The sequence below is a fragment of the Rattus rattus genome, chromosome 4 (genome assembly GCF_011064425.1).
Source record: "Rattus rattus isolate New Zealand chromosome 4, Rrattus_CSIRO_v1, whole genome shotgun sequence".
NCBI classification, from domain to species: Eukaryota; Metazoa; Chordata; class Mammalia; order Rodentia; family Muridae; genus Rattus; species Rattus rattus.
Genome location: NC_046157.1, coordinates 133,337,165 through 133,350,436, shown reverse-complemented (window position 1 = coordinate 133,350,436; position 13,272 = coordinate 133,337,165). Strand labels below are relative to the sequence as shown.

The following is a 13,272-nucleotide window of genomic DNA, read 5'->3' as shown; positions in this document are numbered from 1 at the left end:
AGATGTAGTTTCCTTTTCTGTCTCCAGACACAGGGCCCGGTATGTTTCCTTAGCTACTAAACTTTACCACAGCAGGCAGAGCCAAGGCTCAAGGCAGATGAAAACCCTAACAGTCTTTGTAACAAGGTCCAGACCTGTCATTGACTGAGACAGGAACGGCTAGGAGAGGCGTGAGTTCAGGGGATATGTTGAGGACAAGCTAAGTTTGAGGTGCCTGTCCAAATTTGAGTAAGAGGAGGAAGTTGACTAGCAGAGACTGGAATCCAAACAGGATCCATGTTAGGAACTAGAGAATCATTGTTGCTGAGTCACTGTGTTGACCAAAGGTCAGTTAAATGCAAAGGGGCAAAGGGAGAGACAACCATGTGGTAAAACTGTGTTCATGCACGCCTATGTATGTACATGAGTGTGTTAATTTTGGAAGACAAGTTTCTTTATATATTTTTTAATTTTTAATTAATTTTTATTTATATGAGTACACTGTAGCTGTCTTCAGACACACCAGAAGAGGACACTGGATCCCATTACAGATGGTTGTGAGCCACCGTGTTGTTGCTGGGATTTGAACTTAGGACCTCTGGAAGAGCAGCCAGCGCTCTTAACCACTGAGCCATCTCTCCAGCCCCAAGTTTCTTTATATTAAGTTCAATTAAGAACTCTTATTAAGGGCTGGAGAGATACCTGGTGTGTTCAAAGATAGCTACAGTATACTCATACATAAAATAAATAAATAATTTTTTAAAAGAGAGAGAACTTTTATTAAAATGCATACTCATTGACCAAGTTTTCCCAACAGAAACTTCTATTCATTTAAACAAACTGTACAGGTCAGAGGACATCAGCGAGGGCTCTATGACTCCTGGATAGAACTACCTTACCTCACAGGATAAGATCTGTGCATGAGTTGTAGCAGGAACAAGCTTCTTCTCTTTAAACTTCTGGAGGCAGTCATAGACCTGCAGAAGAGTAAAAAGGGCAAGTGATGGAAGACGTGGTCAGGAGCATTTTAAAGTAAAAGTTCTCAAAGGAAGAAGCAGCCTAAGGCAGCCATGCAGACAACCCAACAAGCAGCACTGCGTGACTCTAGGCAGAGTGACGTGTCCCCCCCCCCCTGCCGGAGGGCCCAAGGCTTCAGAAGTGTCACTTCTGGCTGCTACCAGGAGAAGAACAGCCCTAGAGCAATTTCATTAATGAAAAGTGTGCACATTTCCCTCTTTTTAAAGTGAGGGAAATAAAGGAAAGATTCCTGGGACCGACCCCAGCAGGGATCCATACACAGTGTACACAAGGGCTTCTCAAGGGAGAGTCTATGGAGTAGAGACCTCTGTGCTGGGCAACTGTGCAGGGCATGAATTCTGCAGCTCACAACCCACCAAGGGTCCTGAACAAGAAGCCAGATATTCAAAACGTGCTCATCCACACTCTGCTCTGACCTTCGAAGCTGCTCCGTGCTCCTTCCTCAGGCAATTCTCCAGAGCCAGTTTACTCGAACAAATTCCAGCTTCATCCCTCCCTATCCCTGGGGATCGTTCTTGTACAGGATGAAGTCAGGCTAAGTAAGCAAGGCTTGCTTTGCTTGGCTTCACAGTGCTGCCCCTCATCTTATCTGGGGAATCAGATTTCTCTTACAGATGGAGAAAGGAGGTCCAAGAGGCGCTTTAGCCTTTCCCATCTATATCTGTGATGCGTGAGCTTCCTGCTGTACTGTAGGGCTGGTACTCAAGTATGTGGACGTGATCTATGCTGATTGATGGCTGAAGGGAGCGCTAAGTAAAAGAACCCGTTGAGCATTTATAATGAGAATAAAACTCCCTGGCACCGGGAAGGTGTTGGAAGGGGGTGGAGTGTAGGCAGCAAGGGCTAGCTAGGTATAATCTACATCCTGAGTTCCAGGCTAGCCAGGGCTAAACATGAGACTCTGGGTCGAAAGCTGTAAAACAAGTGATGTGTCCTTGGTCATGCAGAAGATGTTACCACTTCAATTCTATAGAATGTAATATTAGCATACACCGTAAAGTTGGCCATATTTCATGCTTAATTAGAAGAAACACTCACATTCCCAAAAATAACTTCAAATGGGTTTTTCTTAAGAACATTTTTTCAGGAAATCTACTTTATATGGTGCACATAATTTTAATCAAACTAAAAGGATTCTATCAGGGTAAGGAAATTGTGAGTTCCAACCAAAACTATGGGTGTTTTACTTAATGATTTTAACAAAAGACAAATGATGTTTTGTTATATTTTTTTGTTTTGTCTTGTTTTTAGAGACAGGGTTTCACTCTCTATCCCTGACTTGCCCGAAACTTACTACGCAGACAAGGCTGACTTACAGACACACCTGCTTCTGCCTCCCAAGTGCTGGGATTAAAGGCAAATACACCATTCCCAGCCAGGAGTGACTTTTTATAAAAGCATTATTTGTCCAGAGTTGTTGGCCTTAAGGCAAAGGATTGTGGGGCCATTGCGGATATAGTGGTCAATGTGGTGACTTATTTGTGATCGTAGGGGCCTCGGAAACCAGTTGGGGGCAAAAAGAAAGGAGCAGACATAGTTTTTCATTCTTAAATGTTTCCAAAGTGAACAGGGGTATGCCCATGTATGTCTGTCTCTGTCTCTCTGAATGTATGTGTTTGTCTGTCTCTGTCTTTCTGTGTCTGTATCTGTGTGCACATGTGTGCTTTGGAGACATGGCTTCACTGATTCCAGGCTGTCTTCGAATTGACCTTGCAGCCATAAATGACTTGAACGTCTGATTATCCTGCCTCTGTCTCCTAAGTACTGGGATTGTAGGTGTGCACCATCTCACCTGGGTGAGTGGTTTGAATGAGAATAGCTCTCGTAGGTTATTGGAAATGTAGTCACTAGGGAGTGGTATTCTTTGGGAAGGATTAGAAGGTGTAACTTTGTTGGAGTGGGTGTGGCCTTGTTGGAGGACATGTGTTACTGGGGTGGGCTTTGAGGTTTCAAAATCCCATGGCACACCCAGTGTCTCCCTCTCTACCAGGATATAAAACTCTCAGCTCCTGCTCCAGTAACATAGCTGTCGTCTCCCGTCATGAAGATCCTGGACTAACCATCTAGAACTGTAAGCAAACACCCAGTCTGCTGCTTTGTAAGAGCTGCCTTTGTCATGGTGTCTCTTCACAATAGAGCGATAGCTAGCACACCAGTTTCACAGTGATGGGGTCTAACCTACAACTTTGTGCAAGTCAGGTAGGGACTTCACAGAGCTCCCTGTACCACCAAAGTGAGCCCAGACAGAACAGAGAAGAGTCACCCCATTGCAGTGCTGGGCCACCCCATTACTCTCTGGAGAAGGAGATCAATGATGATGAGGCCGAAAAAGAGAAAGGAGAGAAAGATAAGGACAATGGGAAAAGACCTAAGCTTGAAGATGCGGGATCAATGAGGTGTCCCCAGCAAAGATAAAGAGAAGAATAAGGACAAATGCACTGATCAGAAAACGGAACAAGGCAAAGCCCATTTGGACCAGAAACGGAGCTGATGTCACTCAAGAGGAATATGAGGAATTCTGTAAGAGCCTCAACAATGACTGAGAAGACACTTAGCAGCCAAGTGCTTCTCTGTAGGCTAGTTGGAATATGCGACATTGCTATTTATCCGTTGGCTAGTTGCTCCCTTTGACCTGTTCACAGCCATGATAAAGTGATAGCCAAGTATCTCAGCCTCATCTGTGGCATGATTAATTCTGCCCTTTATCATCTACAAAAACTGCTCCAGCATAGCAAAGTCTTCAAAGCCATCCAGTTCTTTTTTTTTTTTTTTTTTTTTTTTCGAGCTGGGGACCAACCCAGGGCCTTTAAACGCTTGCCAGGCAAGCGCTCTACCACTGAGCTAAATCCCAACCCCGCCATCCAGTTCTTGAAGCTGGAAGAAAACCCACAAGTTTTATGAGTATTCTCTAAGAACCTAAAGCTTGGAGTCCATGAATGATCCACCCACCAGCAGTGCTTCTTTGAGCTACTGAGCTGCCATACCCTCTTAGCCTGGAGAAGAGATGGCTTCCATGACAGGGTGCATGTTTGACATGAGGAGACACAGAGTCTGTCTACTCCATCACTGGTGAGAGCAAAGAATGAGAGGCCAACTCCACCTTCATTGAGAAGGAAGGGAAGAGGTCTTTGAGCCTGTTACCAGTTTGACAGCTCCAGCTGCTGATGAGAAGAGCCTGGACTCCTGAACAGAGATGTTCTGGAGCTAACAGGAAGAAAGTGGAGGGCAGTAAAGCAAGTTTTGAGAATCTCTGCAAGATCATGAAGGAGATCTCAGAGAAGAAGGTGGAGAAGGTGACGATCTCCAATAGGCATGTGTCCTCACCCTGCTATATTGTGGTGAGCACAGTAACTAGACAGAAAGGCCCAAGTACTGTGAGACAACTCTTCTGAGCCAAACAGCACTTGTAAATCAACCCAGACCCCCCAGTTGTGAAGACCCTGCAGCAGGACCTGGTGGTGATGCTGTTAAAAGCTGCATTCCTCCTTTCTGGCTTCTCACTTGAGAATCTTGAGATCCACCCTATCCATGATCATGGTGGGCCTGGGCACTGATGAAGATGGGTGACAATGGAGGAGTCCAGTTCCTGTTCCTGATGATGTTGAGAACACATCTCATGTGCAAGCAGTTTAGAGTTCCCCCTGGAAACCCTGTGACCTATGCACAGTTTTTCCTATGGCTCCTCAAGCAGCCATGATTGGCCTTGGTTCATCTGGCTCTCTGTTGCTGTTTTCCTCCTTCCTGTTCTTTTATAGTAAGACAGGAAGTCCTCCCCACCCTGGCAGTAAAGTTTGATGTGCTGAGTTGGGCTTTTATGGAAGTTTTTTTTCTCAAATTAAAAGAATGCAAAAGGGGTTGGGGATTTAGCTCAGTGGTAGAGCGCTTGCCTAGCAAGCACAAGGCCCTGGGTTCGGTCCCCAGCTCTGAAAAAAAAATAAAAAAATAAAAAATAAAAAAACATAAATAAAAGAATGCAAAATAAAGAAGATACAATTTTATTTTTAAAAGCAAACAAATAAACCAACACTTTTTGGCATGCTTTTATAGCAACCTGAATAGTCCAAGACACTGGACTATTTTGCTAGCCAGAGTGAGGAAAGACTTTAAGCACTCACTTTTAGCAGAGCCTGTAGCCACGGTGAATGGAGGAGGTCATATAAGAGACACAGACCATGCACATCCCGGCTGTAGAAAAGACTCAGTTCCTGCAGTAGGAGCCTCAGGATCCCAGAGAGACCTAGAAAAGGTCAGAGGCCAGCTGGCGGGTAAGGTCAGCAAGGAAGATGTGCTGGGGCTTCTGGGACTGCTGAGCTTACCAGGCATTCCGTATGAGGGGACAACACAGGATTTAAGGCACAGGGGTGGCTCCACACCCTGCCCATTATTTATTTACTTCAGAAGACTGTGTGACTCTGTGAGAAAAAAAATTTTTTTGTAGATTGCAAATGAGCTAGCTTTCTCACAGGGCTGTGACTAACAAACAGGAGATACCAGAATAACGCAATGGTTCCTCTCTTCCACCTCACCAGACGGGAACTTGTCCCTAAACCATCAGGTGTGTTCAGGACCTTCTTTTTCCAACTCAAACATAGTTAGTTTTGTTCACCTTTTTAAAAAAAGATTTATTTTATTTATATAAGTACACTGTCACTGTCCTCAGACACACCAGAAGAGGGCATCGGATCCCACTACAGATGGTTGTGAGCCACCATGTGGTTGCTGGGAGTTGAACTCAGGACCTCTGGAAGAGCAGCCAGTGCTCTTAACCACTGAGCTATCTCTCCAGCCCCCATTGTTCACCCTTTTTAAAAACACTTATTGAAAGTGTTACTGAAAACCTCCCCCATTAGACTTTAAAATTTTAAAGTTACGCTGCTTTATTTATTTGTGTGTGGCAAGGGACATGCAGGCCACAGCCATTTGGGCGAAGGTCAGAGGACAGCTTGTAGGAGCTAGATCTCGCCTTTGGCCACGTGGATCCCAGGGAGAGAGTTCATGTTGTAAGTCTTGGCAGCAAACGTTTTTACCCACTGAGCCATCTGGCCAGCTCTTCTATTAGATTTTCATTCGTTCGTTCATTCATTCATTCATGCATTCATTCACTTATTTACCTAGTTTCTGGAGATCAGAGGACAATCTGAGGGAGCTGATTCTCTCCTTCTAACTCAGGTCACCAGCTCTAATGATACACATCCTCACTCACTGAACATTCTTGCCATTTCCTCATTAAACTTCCTGATATAAATATCAATATTCTACTGAGTAAAGGAACTACATGTACAGTAAAGCCTTGACTTTTTTCATTATAAAACACATCTCCTTTAAATGTTACTCTGGATGCGAACAAGTTGTGTAGTTCTGAGTTTGATAGAAAGCAGTGTGGCCTGGTGGGGCTATGTCTCCCTTGCACTGACAGTTGCTTTCAGAACTATCAACACTAAAGCTAAGGGTAAAGGTGCAGGGATCACAGCAAGCTACGCCATGTACCTGATCATGTGTGTATTCAGGTATTATGGAAAGTCTCTCCCAGTCTAGACAAAGTACTTTGGAAACACATACCGTTCTCAGGATTGGGTGCTGTGGAAAGAGCCCTGTCCTCGTCGGTCAGCTCTGCTCCTCTGTCAGACTGCCTCATCCTCCCTGCTGGAGCTTGGGAAGGAAAGTTAGGAATAAGACGCAGATTGACAAATGGCATTATCGTTACTTGGCCACACCAGCCAGTGTTCGGCATGCTGGAGAATATTTTCAACAATTATTCTGCAAGCCTAGCCCTAGGACACACACACTAGGAAATGCATCAGGTAAAACAGCCATGTCCTATATTTCCTCTCCAAATCAGCCACTACTAGCTGTGTGAAAGAGAAAACCATTATTCCACAAAACATTCCCCTACTCCACCTTTTTTCTAAAATATATTCTTTTAAATAGTTTACATACACACTCTCACTCATGTGTATGGTTCAGTTCAAGCTTGGAGGTCAGAGGCTAGGGCAGCAATCAGTTCTTTTTCTCCACCATGTGGGTCAGCCTTGAGGGTGAGTGAGTGCCTTTACACAGAACCATCTCAGCAGCCCATCCATCTTGTACAATAACGGACAGGTCATGTTCTATCTACCTGCTTTCCATCTGGTTGCCTAGGTGAATTATCCACTGTTGAGTGCTCAGAGGGTCTCCCTGGTCTGAATACACGCTGATGCTCCATTCTGTATATTATGCTCTGTGGTTCTTCACGGAACCCACTGATCAGTCGCACAATTCCTGTTAGAGGACTGTATGGAACTCTGTGACATCCAGGTCACTGTCCTGGATGACCCCTGTGACACAGTTTACTGTCCTGGCATAGTCTTCTAACCTGGAGACAATGTAACAGTGATCTGGCTTTTCCCCCCAGTCTTCCTGGTCCACCTTACAACCTGTCTAAATCCTAGGTGACGGTTCCTAGTATATTTTACATAGGTTGAAACACGTGGTAGCTCATTGTATCTTACCCTGTCAATTTCAATACTCATCTGTAGCAAACAATTTGAACTACTTAATTTTTTAAAAAACACTGCTCTAGATTTATTTACTCTCATAAAATGAAATCCAAAATAAGAGTGGCCTAGTGGAACAGGAGTCTTTGCACTGCCCGACTGACAGCGTTGAGGCAGAGACAATCCAGACTTGGGTCAGCCCTGCCCCTGCCCTGGGGTGCACATAGCACTGGTCTATCTGCTTGCTCCAAGATGGTGCGTTTCCCGCTGTCGTGATTATACCTCAGCCAGCAGGATGAGGACAGGGTGAAGAAAGGGCAAAGGGAGGGTAGAAGCCCCAGGAACGTCTTAGAACTTGATAAATAACCACTGTCCCTACAGAACACGTGAGTCAAACATAAACCAACCCAGAATGACCTGTACGTAGAGCTCAATTTTGCAAGCAGTGGTGGCACAGGCCTTTAATTCCAGTACTCAGGAAGCAGAGGAAGGTGGTTCTCTGTGAGTTTAAGACCAGACTAGTCTACAGAGCAGCTGGGGTTCCACAGAGAAACCCTGTCTTAAAAAACACAACCCCCCCCTTTCTTTTACAAACACAAAATAGTTTGCAATTTTGATTGAAACCAATGAGTTTGAAGAAATGCTATCACCATAACTGAAGAATTAATTTAATTCAGCTAAGCCTTACCAAGTCAGAAAATCATTTTATCAGCGCTAATCCTGCTTGTGACTCAGGAGACCACTACAACACACCGCTCTTGGATTTTTATCTACACCACATTCAAAGTCACTACATTCTTTCAGGGTTTTGTGTAGATTCAAATGTATGTTATGATGTTATTCCACATGCTCATGCTTAAATACACAGTATCTTATGATCAGCTCTTTTGTTTTGTGGTTTTCTGTTCGTTTGTTGTTTGTTTGCTTGGAGACAGAGTCCTGTGTAGCTAGCCCACGCTGGCTTCAGACCTGCTGTGTAGCCAAAGATAACCAGATGCTCTCATCCTCCGGCCTCCACCCCCAAGTGCTGGGATTACAGGCATGTGTGACCACGTCTGGCTTATGTGGTGCTGGGGACTGAACCCTGGACTTGACACGTACCAGACAAGCATTCTACCAGTTAATCTATATACTCAGCCCTGTACCTTTCCTCTCTACCTTATCCTTTTAATTACTGGTAGGGCATCGTGTGGATTTAAATAATAACCTTACATGTTTAAGTGCCTTGGTTTGAACTGACCCGGAATGCAGGATTCTAGACAGGTAGTTAATAGGGTAAAGAGGCGGGGAATATGAAAAGGTAATTAAAAGCTGTGTTATAAAGCAAGTGATTACCATGAATACCTGGAATGTACGCAGTACCTTAAAACTCAGCTTTGGGTCTTTGCGGTGGCTCAGCAGGAAAATGCATTTGTTGCCAAGCCTGATGACCTTGAACCCACATGGTAGGAGGGAACTTTTCGGTTCTCTCACTTCCACAAGCACTCTGTGGCACTAGGGCTTCCACAAACATTTGCACACACAATTAATTAAATTGTAGTTAAATATTGTAATTAGAACATTTTAAGTATTTCCTTCTGCTTTAAAACAATTGCTATTACAAGTGCTGACCTCCTACCCACTTGGTTTGTTTTCTAAAATATTTTTCAATATGGAAATCCTGTAAAAGCCCTGTGCAACCAGGAGAAAATGACTGCTGGCTTCTGCATCCAAGGTCCTCAGGACACTTAGTTTCACCTGAACTCCATGGCTCTACCCTTAAAAGATGGTACAGTCTGCTAGTGGACCACTTTGAAACAGACTACCCAAGTTTATCTGTGCAGATGCCGCAAGTGCCTTCAGAAATGCAGGATTGCAAGCAGACTCTTACCTGCAAGGATGGAAATACGGTGTTGCTCCTGTCAAGAGAGAAGCAAGCAGGAAACACGAGCCGGCCGTTAGCTGTCACAGTCACCTGATGCTCTAGATAAAAGCTCTGAACATCCTCTTTGACGTAATCCTGCCCTTGCAGCCTAACCGTGGCCCTCTAAGCCTGGGCAGGGCCCTTCGTATCCCTTCGTGGGAACATCTCATTTGTGTTATCCTCACTCACACTGGACGTCCACACTAGTACTATGCTCTGCTACAAGTCCTTAATATCGTTGACTGTTTCTAGATAACGAACACCAAACATTCCTTCAAGTTTTCTTTCCTACTTTAAATGTTTCTTTTTGAGACAATCTCACGTAGCCCAGGTGAGCTCAGACGGTGTGTACGCCCACGCATAGCTGAAATGCCTTCGCCCTCCTTTCAGGGACTCAGATGACAAAGGTGTGGCGCCATATTCACTGGTTTGTTTTTAACTTCAGTTTTTCAAGGCCTAATGCAGAGCTTATATGCGGGGCATATAAGAAAGAAGTAGGGGAGTCAGGAAGCTCTGGGTTGGAGTCCCAGCTCAGACACAGAGCAAATCACAGCTATTCACTGACAGGAAATGGGGAAGGGCCTGGACTGGTACATGAGGAGAGGGCTGATGTGAGCAGGATCTCCTCATCAGTTACATGGGTGCTGGGCTTTCTAGTCACCAACAGTGCCTGGAGATTTAGGGGTTTCCACACACACGACCTGAAAATGTATTGTTTTAACTGCAGCTGAAGAACTGCATGGAATAAGGAACACACAGTGGTCAGCAGCTTCACTTAAAACCGAAATAGAAGGTTAAACTTCTCAGAGATGAGATGGCGTGCTGCCCTTGGAGCATTTCTCTGGTTCTATTGTCTGAGTTTCCGTCAACTCTTTCTCTGAAGGAGGTAGATGTTCAATTACTTTGGCTTTACTAGCCAAATCTGGCATTTGTGTGTTGATTCACAAACTCAAAAATATGGAAAATGTGCAAAGGGAGAAAGAGTTGGGACCTCTTCACAGGGAGCAGCTCATTCTGGAGGAAGGTGGTTAGCAGAGATGTGGACAGTGCAATCCTCCCACTACCCTTCCCAAGAGACAAACAAAGCCCATGACTGTTTTCCTTCAACACCTTTGTCCTTGGGTTATCAGGATCAGAATTCACTTGCTCTTTGCCAGCACACTGGCTTGTAGGGGCCTGACTACTGAACTTAAGTGAGCTAAAACCCCATGGGGTCCCGAGTTCAGAGGCATGGATCACAATGTGGACAAAGAAATTCTGTGAGCTGAGCACCCTTTAAAGTTTAGTCTGTCCCATGCTATTTCTTCTACAGTCATAGAACAGCTCCGTAGAGATGAATGTCATTTATTATGAAAACTGCTGTTACATTACAGCCAACATTCCAAAACAGTATGTTAACAAATGCTTGTCTTGATTATAAAGTAGCTCGGAAATCATGATCCTTTTCAAAAGTAGTTCCCACCTGCTGAGCATTTCACATGAGTCAGGACACTGCTCGTCTAGAGTCCAGCAGATGAGACACAAGAGCACCTGTGACATCCACACAGCTATGAGTGTTACTGCTACAACGTAAACCAACAACCCACGAGAGGATGTTTGTAAAGAAGCAAACCGTGGCTATGCTGTGTGTCAATACTTTTGAGGTGGGAGAATCCCAAGGGCCTCTGTCCTTCCTTCCCCTCTGAGTTCAGTGAGAGGCAGAGGGAGGGAGGACACGCACACTGGGCTGAGGACCACTGCAGCTCCCTGCTTCCTCACACTTCCCAATCTTCAGTCTCCACACGCAGCTTGTGCTAAGCTCATGGGCCTCCTGGGAATGAGTGCAGTCCGCCTCGGGTCGGTGAGGTTTGTAGCAGCTCAGTGCGTCAGTGTTTGCATTCCAGTGTTCTTTTCAGTCAGCAGGCAGAAGACCCTATTCGGATGCATTCCACGTGGGGACCAGGATGTTGTTGGCACCCTGTGGGAGGTCTCTGACCACAAATGCCCTGGTGGAGGGGCTTACAAAAGGTTAAAATTACAGTTTAAAATTTCTCCTTCTTCCCCCTAGCAAAGTAGCATGCTGCACATGTGCCTGCAAGAGGTCTAGGAAGGCAAGGTATGGCTGCTTCAGCTTCAAGTAAAGCCTGCTCCTTGCCAAAGGGTATGGGGTAACTGCAAATGGATTTAGACAAACCAGGAGCTTAAAAACAGTCAACTTCTTTTCACCTAAGCAGCTGTCCTGGAAATGTTTCCTGGAACTCCATGGAGCTGAGAACTTTCACTATAGGAAAGGGTAACCGGTTTCCTTTTCCAAGTAGAGGTGTGGATCTCAGCACAGGTCAAAGACCGTCTACTCTGACCCTATTCCCTTTTCCAGTCTCCATTTGAATGATACCGTATGTTTCCTATGCTGGGCTCTAATTATTAGTAAGGCTCAGGAATTACAACAGAAATAACACAGAAGTCCATTCCAATCTCAACACTGTTGTCTTTTGCCCCCATCAGACTCCAGATGGTGCTGGAGCTTCCGCAGCGGATAATCCGTCCTCAAGCTGTCAGGTGCCCTAGTTAAGCTTCTCACGCTGAATCTGGTAGTAACAGGCCTGAAAAATCAAAACAAATTCAAATTCACCTTTTTAAGACTAGGGAAGGAACAATCCCTCACTGCACCTCACTGTCTTACTCACCAAGCTCTCCCGACCTCATTGCTCCAGCCAGTGGCTATGGGTAGCCTAATCGTAATGAACAAGAACAAAAGCTTACACACCTCCCCTCTATTTCGAAATGGAGACTATTATCAGCCATGTGCTGGTCTTTACTGATTAGAATGAGACCACCCAACCACCTACTAGTGACTGGGAAGTCTGAAGGCACACAAGGACAATGTGATCAGAGCTCCTCGACTTTTACTAAGCAGGGGCTAAGCCTCACCACACAGCAAGTCAGAATCTCCAAGACTGCATTTCTGAGAAGCATCTTCACCGCCCCCACAGTTCTTGTGTGCTTAGGACTCACAAACCGCAATGAACGCACACCAGGGTGGTGCAATTTCCACTCCACCTCTAAGGATAAACGCCAGGGAGTGGGACTCCAAGTCAACACACCAGCACTGTGCCAAGACAACCTTGCAACTGTTCTTAAGAGAGCAGCCTAACTACTTTCTGCCCTGTTACCAGCAATGTGGGAAAGGACCCCCTCTATAAACCGGAACAGTTCTGCTGGTATTTTAGGCCCGATCTTCAGTCTGGACGTCTATGGTCTTGAGTGAGCCCGAGCATCTGTCCTCATGGAGGTTTACTGATTTCCCTGGGAACACTTCATAGCGACGCTGTCAAGTCAGTTGTACACATGTTACCACTGACTTGCTCTTCACCTCCTCCTAAAAGTTACCCTGGGCCATGAACCTGACGTTCAGTTCTAAGGTTTTTGACCCATTTCAATAGACACGTCTTTCCTTTGCTCATCTAATCTCTACAGACCCCAAAGAACACTTCTCTACCTCAGCCTACATCTCAAACTGCTACACACTACAATAATACCTTTTAAAAAATCTATTAAGTAATTTATATTTTCTGGTTTTAGTTTGCATCTTTCTTTTCTGGTATGCAAATTGCACTACTGTATAGTTAATGTGAACATTATCCTTCCCATTAGGGACTGCCTATTCATGTGACCATAACACGCTACTTCATATGAAAAATATATTTTTATAAGATTTTATTACCTGGCAAGGTAGGGCTGACTTGCCCTAATTTAATACATGCTTTTAGAAACAACAAATATTCTAAAGGTATTTAGTCTACACAGAAAGGCAACTCAGACCCAGAAAGACAAGTATGATATGTATTTGCTTATACGTAGATGTTAGCTATTAAGTCATTGATAAGCAGGATACTTCTC

At 44.8% G+C, this 13,272-nt stretch overlaps 2 protein-coding genes across 2 annotated transcripts in view; both read right to left on the bottom strand.

Annotated features, from left to right (window-relative positions):
* Positions 1 to 6,658, bottom strand: part of Mpp4 (membrane palmitoylated protein 4) — a 39,500-nt gene extending 32,842 nt beyond the window's left edge. The window contains exons 1-3 of the mRNA XM_032901153.1: positions 6,577 to 6,658; positions 5,133 to 5,254; positions 879 to 956 (exon numbers count right to left, since the gene is read on the bottom strand). Of these exons, the coding sequence (XP_032757044.1) occupies positions 879 to 956; positions 5,133 to 5,254; positions 6,577 to 6,652 (276 nt within the window). The 5' untranslated portion in view covers positions 6,653 to 6,658. The remainder of the gene's footprint in view (positions 1 to 878; positions 957 to 5,132; positions 5,255 to 6,576) is intronic.
* Positions 6,659 to 10,721: 4,063 nt separating this feature from the next.
* The window catches only part of Als2 (alsin Rho guanine nucleotide exchange factor ALS2), a 72,393-nt gene continuing 69,842 nt past the window's right edge, over positions 10,722 to 13,272 (bottom strand). The window contains exon 34 of the mRNA XM_032901150.1: positions 10,722 to 11,975. Coding sequence (XP_032757041.1) covers positions 11,937 to 11,975 — 39 coding nt within the window. The 3' untranslated portion in view covers positions 10,722 to 11,936. The remainder of the gene's footprint in view (positions 11,976 to 13,272) is intronic.